We start from the raw sequence: 24367 nt of genomic DNA, 5'->3' as shown, positions 1-24367 counted from the left end.
TAGATTCTTTTTTGTTTCTGACCATCACAGAGTGACTGGGGGCAGACGGGACCACATGCTATTCTGTAACACATAAGAGACAAAGAAATGCTGACAAGGAATGGAGCTCAGGTCCTTTCTAGGATGAGGGCTCCATTCCTCTGATACTCCCTAGTGAATGTGTACTTGTGCCAGTAAGGTACAGACTAGGGATCAGGAGAGCTACGTTCTGTTACTGCACTACTAAATTCACGTCACCTGTCTGTGCCTCCATTTCCACAGAGGTACAAGGGGGGGTGATACTTCCCTACGTAAGAGGGTAATTCCCCACACTAATACCATCAAAGTTTGTGAAGGGGTGCAAGATCCTCAGGTGTAAAGTGCCATCAAACAAAGTCCAGTACCTACTCCTGGGGGAATTCTGTGCTAATGCGCGTGCGCATAATTAATAAGCCCTGCAGGCTTCTATTTTTTTGGCGCAGAAAAAAGCTTCTGCCAAAATGTTGCTGCAGTTCTGCCTATTGCCCATCACAGGACGCAAGAACAGCAGCAGCTCCCAGCAGAAAATAACGTCTGCAGTTCCGCCTTTTGCCCAAGAGAGGGCTCTGTAGTGATAGAACAAAGCTGCAGCTCACAGCCAGCAAGGAAAGAGAGAACCTGCCTTCTTCACAGAGCTTGTCAGGCCAGGTCAGGAGCTTTGGGGAGACAGCGTGGGGTGCTGGGGGTGGGGGAGTGAGATAGGAGCTCATAAGGGGAAGGACAGACTGGGGCAGGGGCTGAATGGGAGCGAAGGGACAGAGACACACGGGGACAGGGGAAGGGAGTGCAGAGCTACCTAGGGACAGGGAATGGCTGGGTGGGGGCACAGAGACACATGGGGACAGGGGGAGGGGGAACAGGGAGACGTAGGGACAGGGGAGCGGATGGGTGAGGACACAGACACATGTGCCTGACCGAATGGGAAAGGCTAGGGGTTAGCCAGGGTCTGCATGGGGGAAGCTCCCTAACAATCCCTTCCTGCCCCCTCCAAAAACCTGTTCCATTCTTTTTCCACCCATACCCAACAACCCTCCAAGTTCACACCCAGGCTCCTTCCAAGCAATTTACTTCCCTCTCCCTCAGCTCCTCCATTATCCCTGACTCCCCCAAGCCTTTACACTGCTTCTGAGGGGTGCGGGAAATATGGTTCTGTATTGTAGTTTAAATGAATTATTACTCAAGAGTTCTGTATCAATATGCCTAGTAAGGAATCTATTTGTCAAAAAACATTTCCTGAATCTTTTTTGTTGTCTGTATTGTTAGAGACATACTTGCTGACAGGTATTTTGAAATAAATGACTAAAAATAACTGAAACTGGTGTGATTATATTGTGTTATTTTGACAAATAAAATATGCAGAATTTTAAAATATTGTGCGCAGAATTTAACTTTTTGGCACAGAATGATTACTAGAGAACATCAAGGGCAGTTATTCTACTTTATAACCTGGAAAAACAAAGCACTAGTTAACTAAGCTCATAATGTTTTCCAGTCCTATTATTCCCTGCCACTGGATCAGGAATGGTAACGACAGATGGATGCAGAGGACTCAGTGTGCAACCCTAGCCTGGATGGGTTGCTCTGGCCTTTGACACATACTTGTGGAGTTTGGATTTTTCTCAACTTTGGCAGTATTTGTTGAGCTTGTCCTGCCACTGAAGTCACACTGAATTCTTGAAGATTGAATATTTCTGTAACTAATATAGGCTCATTAGTTTGAATTATTTTGGGGCTCAATTCTGGTTTTACATATGATGCTTCTGTTACTGGCTATTTTATATCTACATCTGCCCAGTACCAGACCTTTGATGAGACATAGTAAGACATGGCCACATACAGGACATAAAATCAAATTGATCTGGGACAAATTAGGCAGCAAAGAGACTAGTACTCAGTCAGATGGAGACTGTTTTAAGAGATAAATGGAAAAACGTATATAAGCGTTAACTCCAAAACCAATGGAACATGGAGCCACATTTCCTTCCCCACAGCATGTTCAGGCCCAGCTACATCTGCAGCTCTTTACTTTGCCAGTAAACCGACAGAAAAGTTTCCAGAGACAAACTCTACTGAATGTTGCACTGGCCAAGCAGCGAGAAGGCAGTGGCTTCAATACAGATACACCATGCCTGTTGCCAGAACTAAATATCAAAAAAAATTCACGACTAACTTGTTGAACATTAATTTATGTTCTGCCAGAATTCACCAGAACAGATTAAAAAAAGGAAACAGGTGAAAGTGTCTCAAATGTAACAAACTTTATCCAATAAGATTCAATTATTTAACTTCTTAGTCAGTTGTACAGGTTTTTGTTTAACCCTCCAGAGCTATAAAATAGGTTTGGAAGCTAAACATACTCGTAAAATGACTCCAACCACTCTCGGCAAAAGGGCCGACTTTTCAGGAGCAGTTAAAAGCCTAAACTGACCTGCTTCCAGGAGAGACCAATGGCAAGTTCTTTGATGGTTAGCAGGGAGCTTTGTTTCTTTCTCCGAAGGAAGAAACACCGTGTGGCAGAGTCTGACCTCACACACCTGCCCCAGGCAGTTTGTCACACAGTCAGATTTTCAGTGTGAAACACTGATGCTGGTTTATCCTTTCTGCTTCAGTGTGTTCGCATAATATGTAGGACATATTGCGGTCTCCAGCCTGGCAGCAAGCACATTTGGCTAATGCCTCAGCTATGCATCTAGGTGCTTGGTGATTCTGCGAACCTTCTCCTTTTTGTTTTTATTCCCATGTTTTTTCCAGGGCTTTCCTCTGACGTTCTCGGAGCTGGATGCAGCCAAAGGCACAGGCCCACAGCCAGGTTTATATCCCATCACAGTCTGAACACCTTTCGTCAGAGCACGGACATTCTCCTAAAAACAATAAATATTTGCAAACGTGTAAGCACTGAGGCATTTAACTGTAGATTAAATTACAACATATTAATTTTAACATCAGGCATAAGCCAATCCACATGCTAGGAGGCACATCCAGAGCTGCAGAGGTTCCTCTGGCAAAGTGGGAGTGGTGTCGTGCAGCACAGCAGAGCCAAAGTCTGCCAGGGATTCCTGCCTAGCAGTGTAAGAGGCAGAGCCCCAGAGGGCCATAGGTCAGACTGCTGCCTAGGGGCACATTGGGATTGCAGTGGTCTACTTCAGTCGTCATTGGGCTGTAATGGCCTTTGCAGAGCAACACTGCGGCCACTCTGCTGGGATTCGTTCATGCTTCTGCCCACCTGTGAAATACCCAGCACATGGGCATCTCAGTTTGGGCCTAACTGTGAATGTCTCCTGTACTGCATTGACAACAAGGGAGTTTTGGAATGGGGTGGGAAAAAAAGAAATTCCATTTCTTTAGCGGGGACACACTATTTTTTGTCCGCTTGCTTGCAGGTGGGTGCTATGGACTCCGGGGTCTGCCAGATCATTCCGTTGATCAGAAATGCTATATTTGCCAATGTAGAGCTTGCAAGATGTCAAGCAACCTGTGCTGTTGCTCTGACTTCCTCCAGAGGGACCCTGAGAGAGTCCACAACCTGTGGGACAGTTCCTGGGGGAAAGATGAGAAGTGAGTTGGTGGTGTAACCTCTTCCTCTTGTTCCTCTAGCACTTCTTGTTCTGTCTCAGGCAGTCTAGAGACTGATGAAGATGGAGATCTCATTTGTGTCTGTCTCTGCTCTGCAGGTGGTTTGTGAAGTACACCCTATATGCAGCCCCTGGGTCCCAAAAGGGCTAATATGGGGAATTGTTATGGGTTTGCATCCTTGGGGAGCCCATACCAGAGACCTGGTTCACTTCTGGTCTCCAGGTATCACGGACAAGAAGATGATTCTCTGTGCGGTTGGGCCTGATATGATGGAGGACTGTGTGAGGCAATGGAATACTCCTCGTCTTCCTCCTTCTCTTCCTCTCTAGAGAAGGGTGGTGAAGGAGAGTGGTGCTGTGTCTCCGGGGAAGAGGCACGAAGTGCAGACAGCTGGCTACGGAGAAGTGACAACTCTGGGATGTCAGACACTATCAGGTCCTTTGGCTATCTAAACTCCTGTGGTACCAGGAGCAGCATCATTGGCACCCGTGGGTGTGCAGAGATGGGGACATTGTCGGTGCTAAGGGTGGAGTGCATTCTCTTGAGCAGCCAGTGTAGATGGAGCCAAGGGTCATGTCAGTATCGAGGGCTTGCTCGGTGCAGAAGCATTCAAAGTTGTTTTGGCTGAGGCAAGTGGTACCGATTTTGAAATTCTTGTAGAGTCCTTCTCAGTGCTGAAGGACAGGGTTTCTGTCTGTGGTCCTGCCCGTTTAGGGTCCTTGGACCTCTCCTCAACACCAGTACCGGAGGTGCCCGGATGATCGCGGGAGCTAAGTCTCACCCCTGAAGACGCTGAGGCTACTGACCTGACAGGGGATGCCTTTCTCTGAGGCGGCTCCTTAAAGGGTGAGCCAGTGGCCTGCTTCTTTTCATCTGGGCGGGAGAGTGTTGATTTTCTCTTGGTGGTGCGTGGCAAATGAGGGTCGGCTGATGATCGTCTGCCGATGGTGACCGCCGCGTAGGAGGGGTTATGACCAGCCTCAGACCCTGGCCTCAATGAGAGCTCTCCATTAGTGAAAGGTTTGGCCTCAGTTCCCAGTCCTTTCTGGACCGAGCCTTTCATTTGAGGCAGTGACTACTTCTGAGAGACATGTCCCTCCCTGAGACAGCATATGTACTGGAAGTGACCGTCACTGACAGGAATGGTCTCACGACAAGAGAGGCACCTCTTGAACCCGGGGGATCTGGGCAAAACCCCGAGAAGGGAGAGCTTCCCAATTGGGAAGGGCATAGAAAAAGAAACCTACGCTAGGCTAAAGAATAACGGGGAGGAAAGAGCAACAGATTTTTTTTTTATTTTTTAAATCGGAGAAAGAAAAAAAAATTCAAGGAAACGGCTAAGATATAGAACGTTATAATGGAACCACTTCTGCTACTAAGGCTATGGATGTCTGAAGGGCTCTGCTGAGGATTCCACACCAGACCAACAGCCGCTGTTGAGGGCAGTTGGACTATACAGTGCTATACAGACGCCGCTCACGGCACGAGATGGGGAAGAGTATGTGCACCCCAACAGGCACAGCTACCGATCTCTTATCCCCGGCGCAGGGTGCTACCGCATCTACAGTGGAACACCCTTAGGGAATCCACTTAAAGAAGAACTTCCAGAGGTCCAAGATATTAAAAGTCAACATTAACAGTCCAAAGTGCTCCTTTGGCAAGGCTTTTAAAATTCTTGGATGCTAGTTATCCAAACCTGCTGATTCGTAAATGTCTAACTTTAGGACCTGCTGTTTAACATCCTCCATGGTTACTTTTTTTGGTTACACTCTGAAGATGCTGACAAATTGGTACTAGCATAGATGTCTCTAAGGCAACTACTCCAGAACTTACCTGGTGGAAAAATGTTTTGTCCACCACATTTTCAATTTGTTTTGCGTTCTGATTCCTTTCGGACTTTTCTGCATTGCCGTGCACAGCTCTGTGCTGTGTATATCTTTCGTGCTGGTGTTGGAAGTCGTTTGGGTCAATGCCAGGAGGAGGATGGCAATACAACAGCTTACCCTGTAAAATTAATCAGTCAATCAATGGCTTTCATCCTCGTGGCAAGAATCTCACAGCCAGACCCTGAAAGGGCAAGGGTGGACTCCACAAGTTCAGAGAGCAAAACTATGTCTAGTGGCTAGGAGCTGCAGACCGAATGTCAGGACTCCTGGGCTCTATTCCACAGACTCGCTCTAACTCTTGGCAAGTCCCTTATGCACAATGTTTCATTTTGCCTGGCTGCCAAATGGGTACAATACAGACCTCCCAATGGTGCCATGAGGTCTAATAAGGCTCATCCAATGAGAGGGATTATGGAAGTGCAAAGGATTATTATTGTAACGGTTATGGGCACTGCGGTCATAATAAGGCCAGTGCATGGCCCACTAACCAAAATGAGTTCTCTTTTTAACTATGTGCTGTACATTTTATAGATACTCCTTCCTCTCTAGCAAGCATGAGCTGTCTAGCATGTCTCTTTCTGCCATCACACACAAAACCACCTTTCTAACGGTCATCAGCAGAGAGAGCCCATTCGTTTTAGTCTCTTTTTGATTAAAACCCCAGATTATAGATTTTTGGCTAAAGAAACACTTCAGCGTATCGCACTCCTTCATCCCCCAAAGGCAGAGCTGCTTGAGCAGAATAGATAACAGTGGTAGTGAGAACTTACACTGACGTAATCTTTCAACACATATCGCGCTGATCTTGGCTGGTCTGGCTGCCCATGAGCTGTCATAAATCCTCTCATATCTGGGAGAAAGGCAGCAGAAGGTTAAGATTCAGAGGCAAGTTATAGCAGACTCTCTATCAAGGGAAGAGACCCCCCCACAGCTATGCAATAGGTACTGCTGTTGCTAGTGCAGTCCTTTCTTTTGAGAAAAAGCCCATGCCCTCTCCAAATCCCAGTCTAATGCTCGGCTTGTTGGGAAGAGCGGGGGATGGGAGATGAAAGCTGTCACCAGGTATGGGGAACGCTGTTGACTGCAAGGGGCATCTAGAAGCATTCTAGTCAGAAGGGAATGAAGAGATTTGACAACCCCCCAAAACACAATCACTGTTAGGCTAGAGAAGAGATGTTAAGAGTAACAAGAAGGGTTTCTTCAGGTATGTTGGCAACAAGAAGAAAGCCAAGGAAAGTGTGGGCCCCTTACTGAATGAGGGAGGCAACCTAGTGACAGAGGATGTGGAAAAAGCTAATGTACTCAATGCTTTTTTTGCCTCTGTCTTCAAGAACAAGGTCAGCTCCCAGACTGCTGCGCTGGGCAACACAGCATGGGGAGGAGGTGACCAGCCCTCTGTGGAGAAAGAGGTGGTTAGGGACCATTTAGAAAAGCTGGACATGCACAAATCTATGGGGCCGGATGCGCTGCATCTGAGAGTGCTAAAGGAGTTGGCGGCTGTGATTGCAGAGCCATTGGCCATTATCTTTGAAAACTCATGGCGATCGGGGGAAGTCCTGGACGACTGGAAAAAGGCTAATGTAGCACCCATCTTTAAAAAGGGAAGAAGGAGGATCCTGGGAACTACAGACAAGTCAGCCTCACTTCAGTCCCCGGAAAAATCATGGAGCAGGTCCTCAAGGAATCAATCAATCCTGAAGCACTTACATGAGAGGAAAGTGATCAGGAACAGTCAGCATGGATTCACCAAGGGAAAGTCATGCCTGACTAATCTAATCGCCTTCTATGATGAGATTACTGGTTCTGTGCATGAAGGGAAAGCAGTGGATGTATTGTTTCTTGACTTTAGCAAAGCTTTTGACACGGTCTCCCACAGTATTCTTGTCAGCAAGTTAAAGAAGTATGGGCTGGATGAATGCACTATAAGGTGGGTAGAAAGCTGGCTAGCTTGTCAGGCTCAATGGGTACTGATCAATGGCTCCATGTCTAGATGGCAGCCGGTATCAAGTGGAGTGCCCCAAGGGTCAGTCCTGGGGCCAGTTTTGTTCAATATCTTCATAAATGATCTGGAGGATGGTGTGGATTGCACTCTCAGCAAATTTGCGGATGATACTAAACTAGGAGGAGTGGTAGATACGGTGGCAGGTAGGGATAGGATACAGAGGGACCTAGACAAATTGGAAGATTGGGCCAAAAGAAATCTGATGAGGTTCAACAAGGACAAGTGCAGAATCCTGCACTTAGGACGGAAGAATCCCATGCACCACTACAGACCAGGGACCGAATGGCTAGGTGGCAGTTCTGCGGAAAAGCACCTAGGGGTGACAGTGGACGAAAAGCTGGATATGAGTCAGCAGTGTGCCCTTGTTGCCAAGAAGGCCAATGGCATTTTGGGATGTATAAGTAGGGGAATAGCCAGCAGATCGAGGGACGTGATCGTTCCCTTCTATTCGACATTGGTGAGGCCTCATCTGGAGTACTGTGTCCAGTTTTGGGCCCCACACTACAAGAAGGATGTGGAAAAATTGGAGAGAGTCAGCGAAGGGCAACAAAAATGATTAGGGGTCTGGAACACGTGAGTTATGAGGAGAGGCTGAGAGAACTGGGATTGTTTAGTCTGCAGAAGAGAAGAATGAGGGGGGATTTGATAGCTGCTTTCAACTACCTGAGAGGTGGTTCCAGAGAGGATGGTTCTAGACTATTCTCAGTGGTAGAAGATGACAGGACAAGGAGTAATGGTCTCAAGTTGCAGTGGGGGAGGTTTAGGTTGGATATTAGGAAAAACTTTTTCATTAGAGGGTGGTGAAACACTGGAATGTGTTACCTAGTGAGGTGGTAGAATCTCCTTCCTTTGAAGTTTTTAAGGTCAGGCTTGACAAAGCCCTGGCTGGGATGATTTAATTGGGGATTGGTCCTGCTTTGAGCAGAGGGTTGGACTAGATGACCTCCTGAGGTCCCTTCCAACCCTGATATTCTATGATTCTAAGATTAAACACACCAGAGAGTACACTCAGTCCTCAGAAGAGGGAGCTAAATACCTGTTGCATTTAGCTCAGATTGACTCTGCTGACTGATTCGGGAGTGTTGGCATCCGGCACCGAACAAGATGAGTATCACAAACCAACTTCCATGTTCAAGATCATTGCCAGGTACCATTCAGATATGTATGTTTTATGTAAATGCCTTCTGATTAGGGTTATTTCATCTACAGGAAGCAAATTTGCAAAGCATAACGATATACTCCTGGGGGAATTCTGCACCACTGCCCAATGCAGAATTTGTGCTGCCAAACTGCCGGCTGCCTGTAGGGGCTGCTGGCCCAGCAGAGCTCAGCTCTCCAGCTCACAAATACAGGACGCTGCCGGGGGAAAGGGGTGCTGAGAGGTTCCGGGCAGCTATGGTTCTCAGTGCAGGAAATTCTGTACAAGTCCAGGACCCAGCATCAGGCTGTTTCTCCCTCTGGATCGCAGGGATCTGGCGGGGAGGGAGGGAGTGTTTGGGCTGGCGGGGGTGGGGGGGATCCTGCAGCTGGGCTCTGGGGAGTAAGAGGGTGCGGGTGTCTGAGACCAGAGGGGCAGAGTTCTCCCCCAAAATGAGCTCAGCTGGCACATGTGACACACCCAGACTGAGGCGCCCAACGAAAGCATAACAGAGAAACAGGAACTGGGTTGTCGTAGGGGTTTCTTTAACTCTCTACTCCTAGGGGAATTTTTTTGTTGTCTGTATTGTTACAGACATACTTGCTAACAGGTATTTTGAGTATATTGTTATTTTGACAAATAAAATATGCAAAACTTTGCAGAATTTTAAAATACTGGGCACATAATTTTTTAGCACAGAATTTGCCCTGGAGTAACTATAACACATACAGAGAATTAGCCATCTACACATGGCCTCCAGCAAAGGCCTCATAGTCGAAGAAGGAAGGTTTTAGTACCTGAGACACCCAAGTGTGAAACTGAATTTAACCCTATGCTTCAGTGGCTAAGTGTATTGCGGGGGTGGGTGTTAGGGTATCATCACTCACATCCATATGCTGTTAGCAGCTCTTCAGATGTTGGTTGGCGATCTGGCTCCTCATCTTCTCTGGGTTTTATGATATTTATTCCATAGGTTGCTTCTAAAACATGTCGAGGGATATGCTGGCAAATGTGAGCTAGTGAAGGAAGCCACAGGCTGAGTTCTGTTCTGCATGCACTGGTTGCACAGGCAAAAGGTATTGTAGGTTACTCAGGAAGACTACTTTGCTTTTAAGAGTAAAGAATGACTTTGAGACTTGATTATATAGGTTGAAAAAGGAAAGACACATGAGCCTCCACAATAAGGATTATCTTAAAATAACACAACTCAAAAGAACAAAAGCAGAAGATGACAGAAACAGAGGTCTATTTCATCCCTCGGGCAACTCCACTGACTTCAATAAATATGGCCAGACAGCCTTAGTCCCAGCTAGCATACAGTATATTTCACATCTAAGTGTTACCACATGCCAAACATTTCCAAACCCCGAGCAAAGGATATTAGAGAGATAGGTGGAACATGGTCCCTCATCTGGTCTATAGGCAAAATTCCACAGCAGATCATCTCTGCCTTTGTAGAGACGAAGGATGGCATCACCAGACCAGGACAATCGCAGAGACACAGGCCAGGCTCCACATATAGAGTCTACAAGGAAAAGAAAAGCAGAGGTCACCGAGCATCCGATGTATGTTCCAAGCGAGGAAAGGGAATGAGAGGCAGAAAAATCACAGTAAAGTTGGGTGTGGGTGGGGTGAGAGAAAAAAAAACGCTAGTGCAGGGGAAGATTCACCAAGCAGAAACTCCACAACACTACAGTGTGGCATGGAGATGGCCAGCCGGAGCCTACACTTTGCTCAGCATGAAGGTGGCAGCTAAAGGAAGAACAGAAAGTCACAAGAACCCAGTTTTGTACCAGTGTCTCCCAGGGACAAAGAAGTGTGACAGCTCTGAAGGCTTTTCCTTGCAGTCTGAAAAGATTCTATCATCCCCAAGTTGGGGCAAAGCAGAACAGTCAAGGACGATACTCTTCCTGCTCTTTATGCTACGGAAGGTGCTTCCTGACCTCTAGGAATCTAAAGTAGTACCTACTTCTGCCTGAGGACTCCTTCTTGCCATGTGCTGATGGACAGAGGATGGCCAAGTACCACATTTACAATGGAATATGGAAAATATTTCCATCAGAACAGAAGCTCTCATGTGTTACTCTCTCCAAGCTGTAGCCAACACGATGAAAACCCTTGAGAACCCCTGCCAGCGAGCATGATCAGACATTCCTAAACCGCACTGGCACAGTCAAAATAATACATGGCATCCAGATCAGAGATTTGAGAACTCCCAGCTTCTGCCATGGGGGGAAAGCCACCTTGCAATCAAGTTTCCTTCAGCTGGAGGTGACTGAAATGCCAGCACCCCAATGATACCTGAAAGTGCTTTGTGTGACCTGGCGTGGCAGACACGGACACTTTCTTGTTTCCAAGGATCGTGTTGATTGTTGAGCTCTTACCAACATTAGGGTAACCCACCTGGAAGGCAGAAAGTGGATTGATAAGACAGTCATACCAGGCAAGGCATTATTAAGCTACTAATAGGTTTGGCACAGGGACTAACCGTCAATCTAAGCACCATTTGAAAGTTGTACTGTAGAAAGCTGCAAGGCTGCAGTGCTTAAAATGAATCCACACTTTGAATCCTTACTGATTTCACTTGCCCGGATTTTGTCCTCATGGGAAGCGGGCCTTCTGGACAAGCGTACATTCCACACTGCAAGGCTCTTGGACCACGTTAGTCTATTTTAAGTACAAGCTCCAACTTACCAGCCCTACCGTGACCTCTCCCTCCTTCACCTTCTTCCCAGTATGTATCGTTCTGAATATCTCCAGCAGTTCCTTTTTCTGTGCCAGGTGGCTGAAGTTACTGATGTGCCTGCTCTGCAGTGGCCCTGGGCTTTGCCCGAAAGCCCTGTCAGTCCTGCTTTCCATACAGCTTGGGTTATTGGAATTTACTTCTTCCTCACCATCATCTTCAGAACAGGTCTGCCAGGCATCCTCCTCCTCTTCACAGTCCTCATATTCATCACTGTCGTCGGCATCACTGCCCAGGACTCTGCTTTCAAGATGCAGAGCGTTACCCCTGAGTGCGCTTTCTGCACTGCTCTGCAGGGCACTGTGCTCCTCCTCACTGGACCCGCCATCTTCAGAGTCACTTGCCTCCTCAGGTTCTAGTCCCTGGGTAAAGAATGAGAGTTTCATGGATGGAATAGAGAGAGGGCGGAACGTAACCAGCAGCAGTGCTGTGGGGAAATAATTATTGTACTGTATAAATCTATTCAGACAGATTTAATTCTCACCCCCCTTATCTATTTTACAGGATTACTGCAGACTGCCAATAACCCATGCAACACTCCTGTGTCAGCAGCGGTCTGAGAGTTTGGAGGTCAGTAGATGTCTTCCTCTAGTGGCTTCACATCTTTGCTCAGTACTTATTTCATGTGTCTTGAAAAAGGACTGCAACAGCTGTGCTATGTGAACTGAAGGGGATAGTCTGCCATTTCACAACAGCTTTCAGTGCACATCTCTATCTGCCACTGAAATCTATTTGGTAACGGTGCAGATCTTCCCAAACTTGTCTTATTGCATACCCCCTTCCAGACCTACCAGCTGCCCGCGTACCCCCACTTCTCATCACGGATACGTGGGGTGTTCTTAAAGCTACCCTTCTTGAGCCATCTATCCATATTGCACTGTTACGTACAGACATACGTATAGTGCGACATACAACCAAAAACCCCTAAGTTCTGAGCTGAGTTAGACTGAACAGTTGCTGGGCAACTGAACCCGCACTGTACGGTGATTGGAGGTGAGGACTCTGTACATCAGCGTCTCTGTGCATCTGGGTTCTCATTGTGTACATCTTGAAGTAAATTAACTACCGTATTTTTATATAACAAATTCCCACAAAGTTTTAAAGCTTCATCTGAGTAGCCTACTATGAAAATGCAATAAATAAAATAATTCATAAATAAAAGTCACCATTACCCAATTTCTCCCGCATTCCCCCCGAGATGTCTCGTGTTCCACAGTTTGGGAACCCCTGCTCTAGAGTGAAGCATAGCAGTTACCCTTGAAGCATAGCAGTTACCCTTCCCTAAGGAAGAGGGTATTTCCCCTCTTTCTCTGGAGTTCAGTTACACTACTGCAAGCATGACTGCAAGAAAAACATACATCTCAGTCTTCACAATTCACCAGACACACACACAACCACACGTCAACAAGTGACTTAAGCTACCTTAAGTTTAGCACTCAGCCGTATGCCTTCTGCCAAGGCTGACCAGAACACAACTTTAACACCTTCTCTCTCAAAGAACTGCGCCCAAGCCCCGCGCTGCTCTTTGCTCAGCAAATCCGCCTTGTTTAGCAGAATGATGTTCTCTTTGTCGCTGCTCATTTCCTTCACGTAACATTCCTGGAGAACACAAAAGGATTAGACAGTATTCTGATTTGGAAACTGCTGCAGTCCAACATCAAAGTAAAGTAAAATTAGGCCTGCTTCAGTGTACCCTTCGGTAGGCTCACCAACAATTGTACCATTAGGGCCTGATTTACAAAGGGTTCCGCACACAGCTGCATGTCTGATTTGCAAATGCATTTACTGGGACTGCTTGCACAAAGTGGACATTTGCAGCACAAAGGGCCAGACACAGCTGGCATTTACATACACAATATACCCTACATTCTCATGCAGGTGTGGAACAGAAAGGCTCCAGATCTTGGAGTACTGAGTCCCAAAGCTGACTCAGTATTTATCAAGTTTGCCATTTTGTTACTGCAGGACATTTTATTTCAGAGGCTTCATTAAATGGCTGCTGTTTCTGTAATTTCCAATATTTCTTTTAAATGTTTAGGATAACAGTAATCCACTGTTTTTTTGATTTTGCACTGCTTTTGATTATATGATTATACTGTATATAAAGTTATATACAGTCAAAGTGAGCACTGAGACAAGGACAGTAGTTTAGAAGGACATTTGCTTCACTTAACTTACCAGATCTTGGCATCTAAACAGGAGAGGATTTCTGGCATCTACTATCTGAACCACAATGTCACTGCAAAATAAAAGGCCAATAAGCACCTTTTGCTGCATTATTACAAAGGAAACCATGGAGCACAGCACACGATTGTTATTATTTCTTTTCAGGGAAATTTAAGAGATGGAATTTCACCTGTCAATCGTGTTTACTAGTTCCACTAAATACTCTCACTTAACTGGCCCATGACAGGACGACTCATTGGCTGTAAGGGAAAGTCTGGTATTACCAGACTTTCCCTTACAGCCAATTTATAATGTCCCATAAAGTCACCCTCCCTAATTTGTACCAAATTGAAGTGCGTTTCACACAGCTGACACCCTCTAACTGCAATATAATTGCTGGGCAAAGGGAAGTGAGGAGAATTTTCAACACATCTAGACATCCAGGGACAGTGTTTGGGATCAGCTTTGTATTCAGTAGAGAAACTGCATGAGGTGTTACTGGAGAAAGATATATGGAGTCACTTCCAGAGGGACATAGCGTGATTTAGCTGGGACTCTCATTAATGTAATTCTTGCCCATATCCTAATAATTCCCCTTAGACTGCAGGTCTGCTAGCACAGACTGCTGCCTGTTCTCTGGAAAAAGCTCGCTGACTGCCAAGCAGTGCATGAGGAGAAGGGAAAGCCCCAGGAGATAAATCATGCAGGATAAGCTCATCTGATTCCAAGAGTCAAACCTGCTCAGAACTCCAACTGAAACAGTTCCTTCACACACACAGTCCTTGCCAGTGTGCCCTTGGGAAAAACTCCTTCCCAAATCAAGCAGTTTACCACAATGAATATGAGTCAGATTCTGGTTGATATGAAGGAGTTGATACTATGAAACTGCTGAATCCTGGAATTCCTATATTCCAAGGCCAGAAGGGACCATTGTGCTCATCTACTCTGAGCTCCTGTATAGCACAGGGCAGAAAACTTCTCCAAAACAATTCCTAGAGCAGATCTTTTCGAAAAACATCCAATCCTGATTTTAAAATGGTCAGTGACGAAGAATCCAGCACGACCCTCGGTAAATCATTCCAGTGGTTAATTACCTTCACTGTTAAAAATGTACACCTTATTTATAGTCTGAATTTGTCTAGCTTCAAAGTCCAGCCACTGGATCACATTGTACCTTTCTCTGCTAGACTGAAGAGCCCATTATTAAATATTTGTTCCCTGTATAGATACCTATACACTGTAATCAAGTCACCACTTCACCTTCTCTTTGTTAGACTACATAGATTGAGCTCTTAGAGACCATCACTATGAGGTATGTTTTCTAATCCTTTTAATTGTTCTCATAGTTCTTCTCTGAACCCCCTCCAATTTATTAACATTCTTCTTGAATTGTGGTCACTAGAATTGGACACAGAATTCCAGCAACAGTCGCACCAGTGCCAAATATAGAGATAAAATAACTTCTCCATTTCTACTCAAGGTTCCCCTGTTGATGCATCCCAGGATCACATGAGCTCTTTTGGCCATAGCATCGCAATGAGAGCTCATGTTCAGCTGATTATCTACCTGACTCCCAAACCATTAGTGCCCAGGAAACGTGCCAGAGGCAAGAGAGCAACCGGTGCTTCAGCCTGCTGAGACCGAGGGAAGCTTAAAGCACACAGAGGATTTGGTATCTGGAGCCAGCAGAAGAGGGAGCCTGATCAGATATGTGACAACAGGATCACCTCAGAGATGGAGGGAGAGCCCGTACATGTGTTTCGGCATTGAGATTAGACTGCTTGGTGGGGAATTTTATGACTAGAGACATAGTTACAAAATGATGTAGTGAGAGTCCATTAAACATCACACAGAGAAAAACTGACTATTACCAGCTATGTCTGAAGGGAGTGAAAGCCAGACACGAGGAATCATATCATGCGTCAGATGGGACAGAAATAATAAAAGCTGACTATCATCCTGATAGCAATGTATTAGGACCGTGTATAGTAAGGAGAAGGAAATGGTAGATGTCCAATTGCCTGAGACTTTTGGAACTAGACAGAACCAAACACTTATAGAAAATGCCCAGTAGTGAGCAAGCCTATATTGCCAGGGAGATGGACTGTATGGTGTAATACAGAGGTTCTCAAACTGGGGGTTGGGACCCCTCAGGGGGTCGCGAGCTGTCAACCTCCACCCCAAACCCCGCTTTGCCTCCAGCATTTATAACGGTGTTAAATATCTAGAAAAGTGTTTTTAATTTATAAGGGGGGGGGGGGTTGCACTCAGAGACTTGCTATGTGAAAGGGGTCACCAGTAAAAAAGTTTGAGAGCCACTGGTGTAATAGGTCTCTTCCATTTTCAAGTTCTATGATTAGACCACAAACATGAGCTCCAAGGAGAACACACAGATCGGTGCAGACCAGCACCACTGTCTAAGCACGTATAAGGTGTCTGGATACCAGACATAAGGGCGCATACAAAGGAGGATGTTTCTGACAGCATGGGTGCTCACCAACCAAAGCCCCCCTGTGACATTGAGACAGTAACAAAGAGGCTCTTTATGAAACGGGCAGATCACTGTGACCTTGCTGCTGAAGTATTTTTCAATTTCAGAAAAATCAGTAGAGATACAATCTGAAAGTTAATTACTAATGAAATTATATGCCTAAACTAGATTAAAAACTGGCAGATGGCTTTGCTTTTCTGTTTCAGCTAAGCAGAGCAAACAGAAAGATTTCTGTGGTATGCCAGGTTGTTGTTAATGCCCCCAATAATCTTCTTCTGAATGGCAAGAGGCCCTAGACCAGGAGCCCACTCTCCACATCGCCTTGGCTTTCAAATGCTCCACTATTCCAGGACACACAATTTCTCTACCACTCTAGTGCCATGGAATGACTATGTGGGTGGGGTAGCGGTGATGGCTAAAGCAGATACAAGATTTTGAATGGACAGCCTAGAAGGCAAGTCCACCAGGGAATCCACAAAAGAGGGCTGCAGGTGTTGCTGATGTCAATGGGATTACTTGTGCTGCAAGCGAAGCACGTGCACACGTGTCTGCAGCATCAGGGCCTAGAATTGGGGGGGGGGGGGGGAGGAGGAGGGGAGGGGCTTAAATAGCTTTTAGTGGCATAAAGTGTTTGTCACTTCAAAACAAAATTAATGAAGTGTTCATAATGAAAAGTTACTTAGTCCTTCAGTATGTTCACAATCACTTTGTTAATTTTTAAATACACACAGAACAAAATATTAAAAAATAGGAACCTAAAGTTATATTACTAAGTCCATATTTAGACATTTAAGGGTGGGGTTTTCAAATGCATTTAAGTGACTTAGAAGTACAAGTCACTGACTTCAGACTGCAAACTATGAGTATTTCAGTTTTCTTGACTTGTGAAGTTCAATATATTGGAAGGTGAAGCTGGTTCCAAACACAGCACGGGCTATCTGCTTATCAATCATATGTTTCAGTTTGTGCTGTTCTCACAGTGAGGATGCTAACGAAGCCCTGGATAGGTTTTCAGCATAGATGAGCATTTTAGGTCTGAAGCTTCATAGTTACAAAATGTCCACATTAGCCACTCAAGACTATGAAGTGGGAGTAAAGTAAAGTACTAGCAATGTGTGAACAAAAAACATCTGATTTAAATTAAAAACAAAAAAAAAGCCAACAATCTCTCTCTAAGTCATGATTTTTATCATCCGCGACACAGAAACCGATAAATGTTACCTTCTTTCAATGACTCTCCAGAGCTGGCGCCAAAAGTCTAAATTCCGTTCAAATGGGGTCAAAATCAGTTTCTGTTCTTCCTCTAGCCTAGAGAGAAAGAGGATACTCCCCATGCAGATCATGTTAGACAGCAAACACAGCACCAACTCTGCTTGGAATTACACCACACTCGCCTCTCACGGAGCAATCTACAAAAGGCAGGGACCCAAACATTAAGGTGCCCCTCCTGCGAGGTCTGTAAATAGATCTCAGCTCCTGAAGAAAACCAAGCTTAGTGCCATTAGTACACAGATGATGTGATGGCAACTGGTCACAGCAAAGAAAAGCCAACTCCATCAGCAAACAAATTGGGAAAATTCAGAGCTAGGGTATCAGAACAGATCAAAGAAATTACCCCCGTGCCACCCAGTATCTACACAGCTAGTTGGCATGTGGAAAAAATGCACTCGGGCCCATTCCTGGCAGCTTACACTCTGGGCCAGCTGCGCTCGGCTCCCATGTGGGGTGGGTACCTCACATTTCTCTTGAGCAGCATTATCCTGTAGAAACTGGAAGTGGCATTGGCATTCGCTGGAGACACATGCTTATCCCACCTCCTCTAAAGGGGCATGGGTATGACATTGTACTTTGGCTCAGAGCAGAGTCTGAGGGGATTCTAAATTAACCACCATTGTTTTGGAAAAAAGGAGAAACCTGCAATACGTAAATGTGATTTACAGGTTTACTTGCTCCTGCTTCAGTGCAGAGGGCCGGACTCAATGACTTTTCAAGGTTCTATTAAGCCCCACATTGCTTTGATTCTATGACATATGGTCCAAACTCTTAACCTCATAATAACCAGGGTACTTTTCAGAAACTTGCCACAAGGATGGACCAGGATCACAGTGGTGACAGTCCACCAAGGGTTTTTTCCTGTATTTACCAGGAGCAAACGACATAATCCCTGTGTCCTTAGAGCGCTAACAAAGATATAGAAAACCCATCCCTCCCCTAATGTCATTGATTAGTTGCATCAAGCCCAAGTAGGACACTCACTGAACAAGCTGTCGTCTCCACTCCAGAAAGCTCTCTCTCTCTGCTTGCTTTAACTTCTCAGCACTGGTTCTCCTATCCCAGGATGGTCTAGAATGATCATATATTGAAAGAAACATATAACAGTGTTTTAGAATGTTTTCTCGGTTATATTTGTCCAATAAAAGTAAGATCAGAAAGAACACTTGCTCTGGATGGTTCTGAGGCATTTTATTGGTTGTTGTTCTTATGCACAGGTATCATATTTCTTTGTTCTCTTTAAATATCATTTCAAAAAGTGATGAGAGCATTAAACAGAAAAATGCAATCCATGATCCATTAAAATCTCTCATTCAAAAGGCCAGTTTCCTCAACTGTATTGCATAGGATATTTAAGAATGTGGGATTCGTCTCTCCTGCTAGATCTTTTTGAGTTTAAGAGTCTCTTCTATCTGGCTGATCTCAAATAGTGTGGCTGAGACTAACAGTCCTCTTTAAAGAACTGACTTTTAAAAATAATCAGTACCTGCATCTTTCTCAGTGTTAAAACTCTTATATTCCATTCAATTATCTTAAATGTTAATTCCTATGATTCTCAATTCTGCAACTGGTTCAGCTTCTGAAGGCAATGAACTAATGCCGCATGCAAGGAAGAGTTACAATCTGAAGCTGTTGCATAGGGATCCTGTTCTTGGGAAGGTCTTGTACAGCAGCATTGTAGATGAGCTAAAGAGTCAATTTTAAACCAACAAGAATACAAGAAACGAATCTATCCATATTGTAATAGTCCTATTTGTGTTTCAAGTAAGCTGCATTTTTAAAGCTTTTTTTGTCTCCACACATAACAATGCACTTCGTGACTTCACGCTATGGCCTTAGACTAGAGCATTCAGGTGGAGGGCTATTACCCTTGAATTACAAAACCCAACTATTTTATCAAGCGACTATAATAAAAAGATTAACAAGTTAGTTAACAATTCAGTACATAGCATATATGTTTGAGCACCATGAAGTGGCTCAAAAATAGAGTATTACACACAACCAAGAATTTATTTGGCTGTTTTGCAAGTCAACCTGGTAGCTGAACTTTTTTTTTAAATTTGAAGTAGTAATGAAACGACAGAACAGGACGCGTGTCCTACCGAAATCACATCAACAGAATACTAGGTGAATGAAATCTAAATCACTCCTCTATAAATATAGTAGCTCTGAAGTCAACAGTTTTTCTGAAGAGGGAATAACCCCCTTTTACCCAGATTCACATGGTCATGAACAGCAAAAATACAAAAAACCAACCAACCAAAAATAGTTTGAAATGTTCTCACTTTCAAATACCACCACCATCACCTAGCTCTTATATAGCCATTTTCATCAGTAGATCATAAAGCGCTTTACAAAGGAGGTCAGTATCAATATCCCCATTTTACAAATGGGGAAACTGAGGCACAGAGTGGTGACGTGACTTGGCTGAGATCACCCAGTAGGCCAGTGGCTGAGTTGGGAACAGAACCCAGGTCTCCTAAGTCCTAGTCCAGTGCTCTACCCACTAGGGCACATTGCATACCCTAGTATGTGCAAAACATGCTGGCTGCTGGACCACTTTGTTTTCACCAGGTACATCTACACTGGAAGTGTAATGTCCAGCTCAGGGAGACATACCCACGCTCTCTTTGGTTGAGCTAGCATGCTAAAACCAGCATTGAAGTCTGGCTGCACCACGGCGGGATGGCTAGCTGCCCCAAAACCAGAGCTAGGATTTCCAATGGGATTGTACTCGGGCAGTGAGGCCATCCCACCACCCGATTTTTTTAGCACGCTGGCTCAATCAAAGGTAGCACGGGAATATCCACCTGAGCTGGCAGTTACACCTCCAGTGCAGCTGTACCCTGTGAAAACAACCCAGTTACACCTTCCAGCTCGAGTGTGGACACTCCCAAAGCAGCGTATGGTATTTTGAGTTGTCCGGTGCCCCACCTTATTTAAACAAGCACACTAACTGCTCTGCTGCTGGGCCCCCATACTCCAACACTGACCCTGGTATGTTTCACTGAGAGTGCACTGCTGCCCAGTGGCCATCAGGAGGTGCTGGGACCCCTCACAGCACCAGTGGCAGGTTTCTGTGATGTAACTGGTACGTTCAGATCAAAAATTCAAGCACCAGGACAACATTTCAGTCAAGTGCAAATGTTAGAATAAATGTGGCGAATAATAATGGCTGAACTGTAAATCCCCACAAAAGGAAACGTACACTTGAAATGCCAATAGACTCAACCGAGGAGACACTGCAGTATTGCCCTGAGCTGGATCTTACCTTCTTGGTATACACAAAAACTGTCTGTTTTCTTCATGGAGTTTCTTGATATTTTTGGTCTCTTCTGCTGTCAGCAGGCCAGTCCTCGCCACAGCAGGAACAAACTTGATATTCAGTTTCTCTGTTTATAAAGGAAAAATCCCTGCCATTAACATTCACACTCAGCAAGTGCAGATGTTAGGATCTGGGCTGCAACAAAAGAACACCCATGTGAAGGTGGTGGGATTACACGCCAAGCTGGCAGGAAACCTTTCCACCGAAAACCATTGATCTTCATACCATTCAACTGTTGCTGGTCTCACTTGAAACCAATAATTATATGCAAATTCTGACTGTGAATTTGTGCAAACACAGTGTATGCTGCTTCAGTTTACAGATGTTGCATCAGTTGTTGACCATTACAATAAACACAGTTTGAGTACTTTGGGAAGATTTTAACACGATTGTCAATGTTTGGGAAAGGTATTAGATTAATAGTACCTGGAGACTGAAGTCCTCTAACAATAGAGCAGAAAGCAGCTCTGTAAGCTTTCCACCCACTCCTCTGCTAGTACCTTCACCTAGAGGGACAAAAGGACTAGTTCCCATTCAAATCTTGGCTTCTTTGCAGATAATGCAAAGTAACGTTCCATGTGTTGTGTGTATTTGTGTGATGTGCATCTGGTTCCATTAGGAGATGGACTGATACCATGACACATTCCACATAAGGCCTCCTCGACACACAAACTTGCACTGAAATAGCCAAGTTGGGTTTAAATTCACATTTTCCATTGTTTTGGTATAAGTCAGTTGGTGGGCATGCTTAATATGGAATAACAGTGCCCTATTTTAATTTAGCTTAATTCAAGCTTTTTCCAACTGATATTAAAATCAAATAGGACAAATATTTCAAAATACGCATGCCCACCCCCAGACTTGCACCAAAATAATGAAAGGTGGGATTATAAAACCAGTGTTGCTATTTCAGAGCAAATCTGTGTGGACCAGCCCTGAAATATAAGTTGGCAACACCTTTCAGTGACTACTCTTCATAGATTTGAGGCCAGAAGGCCCCCACTAGGTTGAAATTCAATGGGACAAATGCAAAGTACTACACTTAGGAAGGAACAATCAATTGTACACATACAAAATGGGAAATGACTGACAAGCAAGCAGCAGTGCAGAAAAGGATCTGGGGGTTACAGCAGATCATACACTAAATGAGTCAACAGTGTAATACTGATGCAAAAAAAAAAAAAAAAGGAAACATCATTCAGGATGTACTAGCAGGAGTGTTACAAGCAAGACATGAGAAATAATTCTTCCGCTCTACTCAGTGCTAGTAAGGCCTCAGCTGGAGAAATGTGTCCAGCTCTGGGCACCACACTTAGGGAAAGATGGGGACAAACTGGAAGAAGTCCAGAAGAAAGCAACAAAAACGATTAAAGGTCTAGAAAACGTGACCTAAACAGAAAGATTGAAAAAAATGAGCTTGTTTAGTGTGGAGAAAAGACGACTGAGGGGGACAGGATAACAGTCTTCAAGTACGTAAAATGTTGTTATAAAGAGGAGAGCAATAAATTGTTCTCCTTAACCACTAAGCACAGGACAAGAAGCAAGGGGCTTAAATTGCAGCAAGGGAGACTTAGGTTAGACATTAGGAAAAAAAACCTTCCTATCAGGATAGTTATACAATGGAACAAATTACCTAGGGAGGACGTGGAATCTCCATTGTTGGAAATTTTTAAGAACATGTAGACAAACCCCTATAATGGATGGTCTAGTTATTACCCAGTTCTGCTTCAGTGCAGGGAACTGACTAGATGACTTATCAAGATCCCGTCCAGTCCTACATTTCTGTGATTAGATCATCCAGTCTGACATCCAACCTAGCAAAGACCAGAGAATTTAATGAAGTTACTCCCAATGTCCCCAATAAATTGTGTTTAGCTAAAGAATATCTTCCAGAAAGGCATCCAGTCTTGATTTGAAGCTATCAAGAGATGGAGAATCCACCACTTCCTTTGGTAGTTTGTTCCAATGGGCAATCATCCCCACTGATTAAAATTTGAATCTTATTTCTAATTTGAATTTGTCTGGCTTTAACTTCCAGCCACTGCTTCTTGTCCTGCCTTTCTCTACTGTGACAAGACACCACCTGGTCTCGCCAGACTTAGTGCTTCCCTCTCTGGAGATGGTGGGCCTGGGGTAAATCAGCCCCACTAAGAGCAGGATTTGCCTTCCCCCTTCTGTGCTCCTTTGGTTGTCTTTTTAGGGTAGGCCTGAGGGTCGGCCTAAGGCGTGATCCTCCACCAAACTAAAAGGAAGCAGTCTCAAAACACAAAACCAAGGGGGTACCTTTTGCTGCCTCCTTGCTGGGGCAGGGTGTTGTCCTGTTGCTCGCCAGGGGGTGTCAGTCTTTCCCCTAGCAGGCACTCAGATGTGGTGGTTTCCCCCATGGGAAGGAGCACAGCCTCTCACTCTGAAGCAGTTTATTTCCCTGCTGCCACTAGGGGGTCACCCAATGAAATTAACAGGCAACAGGTTTAAAACAAACAAAAGGAAGTATTTCTTCACACAACGCACAGTCAATCTGTGGAACTCCTTGCCAGAGGATGTTGTGAAGGCCAAGACTATAACAGGGTTCAAGAAAGAACTAGATAAGTTCATGGAGAATAGGTCCATCAATGGCTATTAGCCAGGATGGGCAGGGATGGTGTCCCTAGCCTCTGTCTGCCAGAAGCTGGGAATGGGCAACAGGGGATGGATCACTTGAGGATTCCCTGTTCTGTTCATTCCCTCTGGGGCACCTGGCACGGGCCACTGTCAGAAGACAGGATACTGGGCTGGATGGACCTTTGGTCTGGCCCAGTATGGCCGTTCTTATGTTTTTATGTAATCCTACAGCAGCTTATGCTAAAACGTAGGGAAAGTCTCAAAAACCACATGCTCCAGCTTTTAACATGCCTAATGCCTATTAATAAACAACATATTTTACATTTCAAATCATCATATCAGGATGAGTCTCTAGCATAGTCAAAAACTTACCAGCCGCAAATTCGGTTCCTGCAAGCTCTGCTGTGGCAAGGAATTCCTCAAGCGAGCTTTGTTCTGTCACCGACTGAAGGTTGAGGCGGCCCCAGTCATACCCGTCATTTAACTCACTTGTATGTAACTGCAAAGAAAAGCAGGTGTGTTGCGAGGCTGCTCTGTCAGCACCAAGTCAGACGCCATTTAACACAGCCCCCGGGGCATGTTCAGGCCGGGCCTGGAGGATTCAGGGCATTGGCCTGGCAGGGGGCAGTTCTTGCCAAGGACACAGACAGCACAGCAGGACCCACACAGTGATTCTCCCGGTGTTCACCGCACTGACCTGCTGCGGTGCCCGCTAGGAGAGACCAACGCTCTGAGCTAGTCTGGGCACCCTGGGGGGCGGCGGGAGGGGGCTCCCCAGCGGGGGGAGGGGGGTGGGCACACCGGGGAGGAGGGGGGGCTCCCCAGCGGGGGGAGGGGGGTGGGCACACCGGGGAGGAGGGGGGGCTCCCCAGCGGGGGGAGGGGGGTGGGCACACCGGGGAGGAGGGGGGGCTCCCCAGCGGGGGGAGGGGGGTGGGCACACCGGGGAGGAGGGGGGGCTCCCCAGCGGGGGGAGGGGGGTGGGCACACCGGGGAGGAGGGGGGGCTCCCCAGCGGGGGGAGGGGGGTGGGCACACCGGGGAGGAGGGGGGGCTCCCCAGCGGGGGGAGGGGGGTGGGCACACCGGGGAGGAGGGGGGGCTCCCCAGCGGGGGGAGGGGGGTGGGCACACCGGGGACTCTGAGATAGCGCGT

General features: G+C 45.7%; 1 protein-coding gene across 1 annotated transcript in view; it reads right to left on the bottom strand.

Moving 5' to 3' along the window:
* Positions 1–2188: 2188 nt before the first annotated feature.
* LSG1 (large 60S subunit nuclear export GTPase 1) overlaps positions 2189–24367 on the bottom strand; it is a 24232-nt gene continuing 2053 nt past the window's right edge. The window contains 13 exon segments of the mRNA XM_073358989.2: positions 2189–2879; positions 5425–5595; positions 6248–6327; positions 9505–9628; positions 9999–10142; positions 10919–11020; positions 11312–11722; positions 12783–12959; positions 13539–13599; positions 17239–17325; positions 18274–18360; positions 20561–20681; positions 23588–23714. Of these exon segments, the coding sequence (XP_073215090.2) occupies positions 2700–2879; positions 5425–5595; positions 6248–6327; positions 9505–9628; positions 9999–10142; positions 10919–11020; positions 11312–11722; positions 12783–12959; positions 13539–13599; positions 17239–17325; positions 18274–18360; positions 20561–20681; positions 23588–23714 (1872 nt within the window). The 3' untranslated portion in view covers positions 2189–2699.

The sequence above is a fragment of the Lepidochelys kempii genome, chromosome 9, assembly GCF_965140285.1.
Source record: "Lepidochelys kempii isolate rLepKem1 chromosome 9, rLepKem1.hap1, whole genome shotgun sequence".
NCBI classification, from domain to species: domain Eukaryota; kingdom Metazoa; phylum Chordata; order Testudines; family Cheloniidae; genus Lepidochelys; species Lepidochelys kempii.
This window is presented reverse-complemented; position numbering and strand designations above follow the sequence as displayed.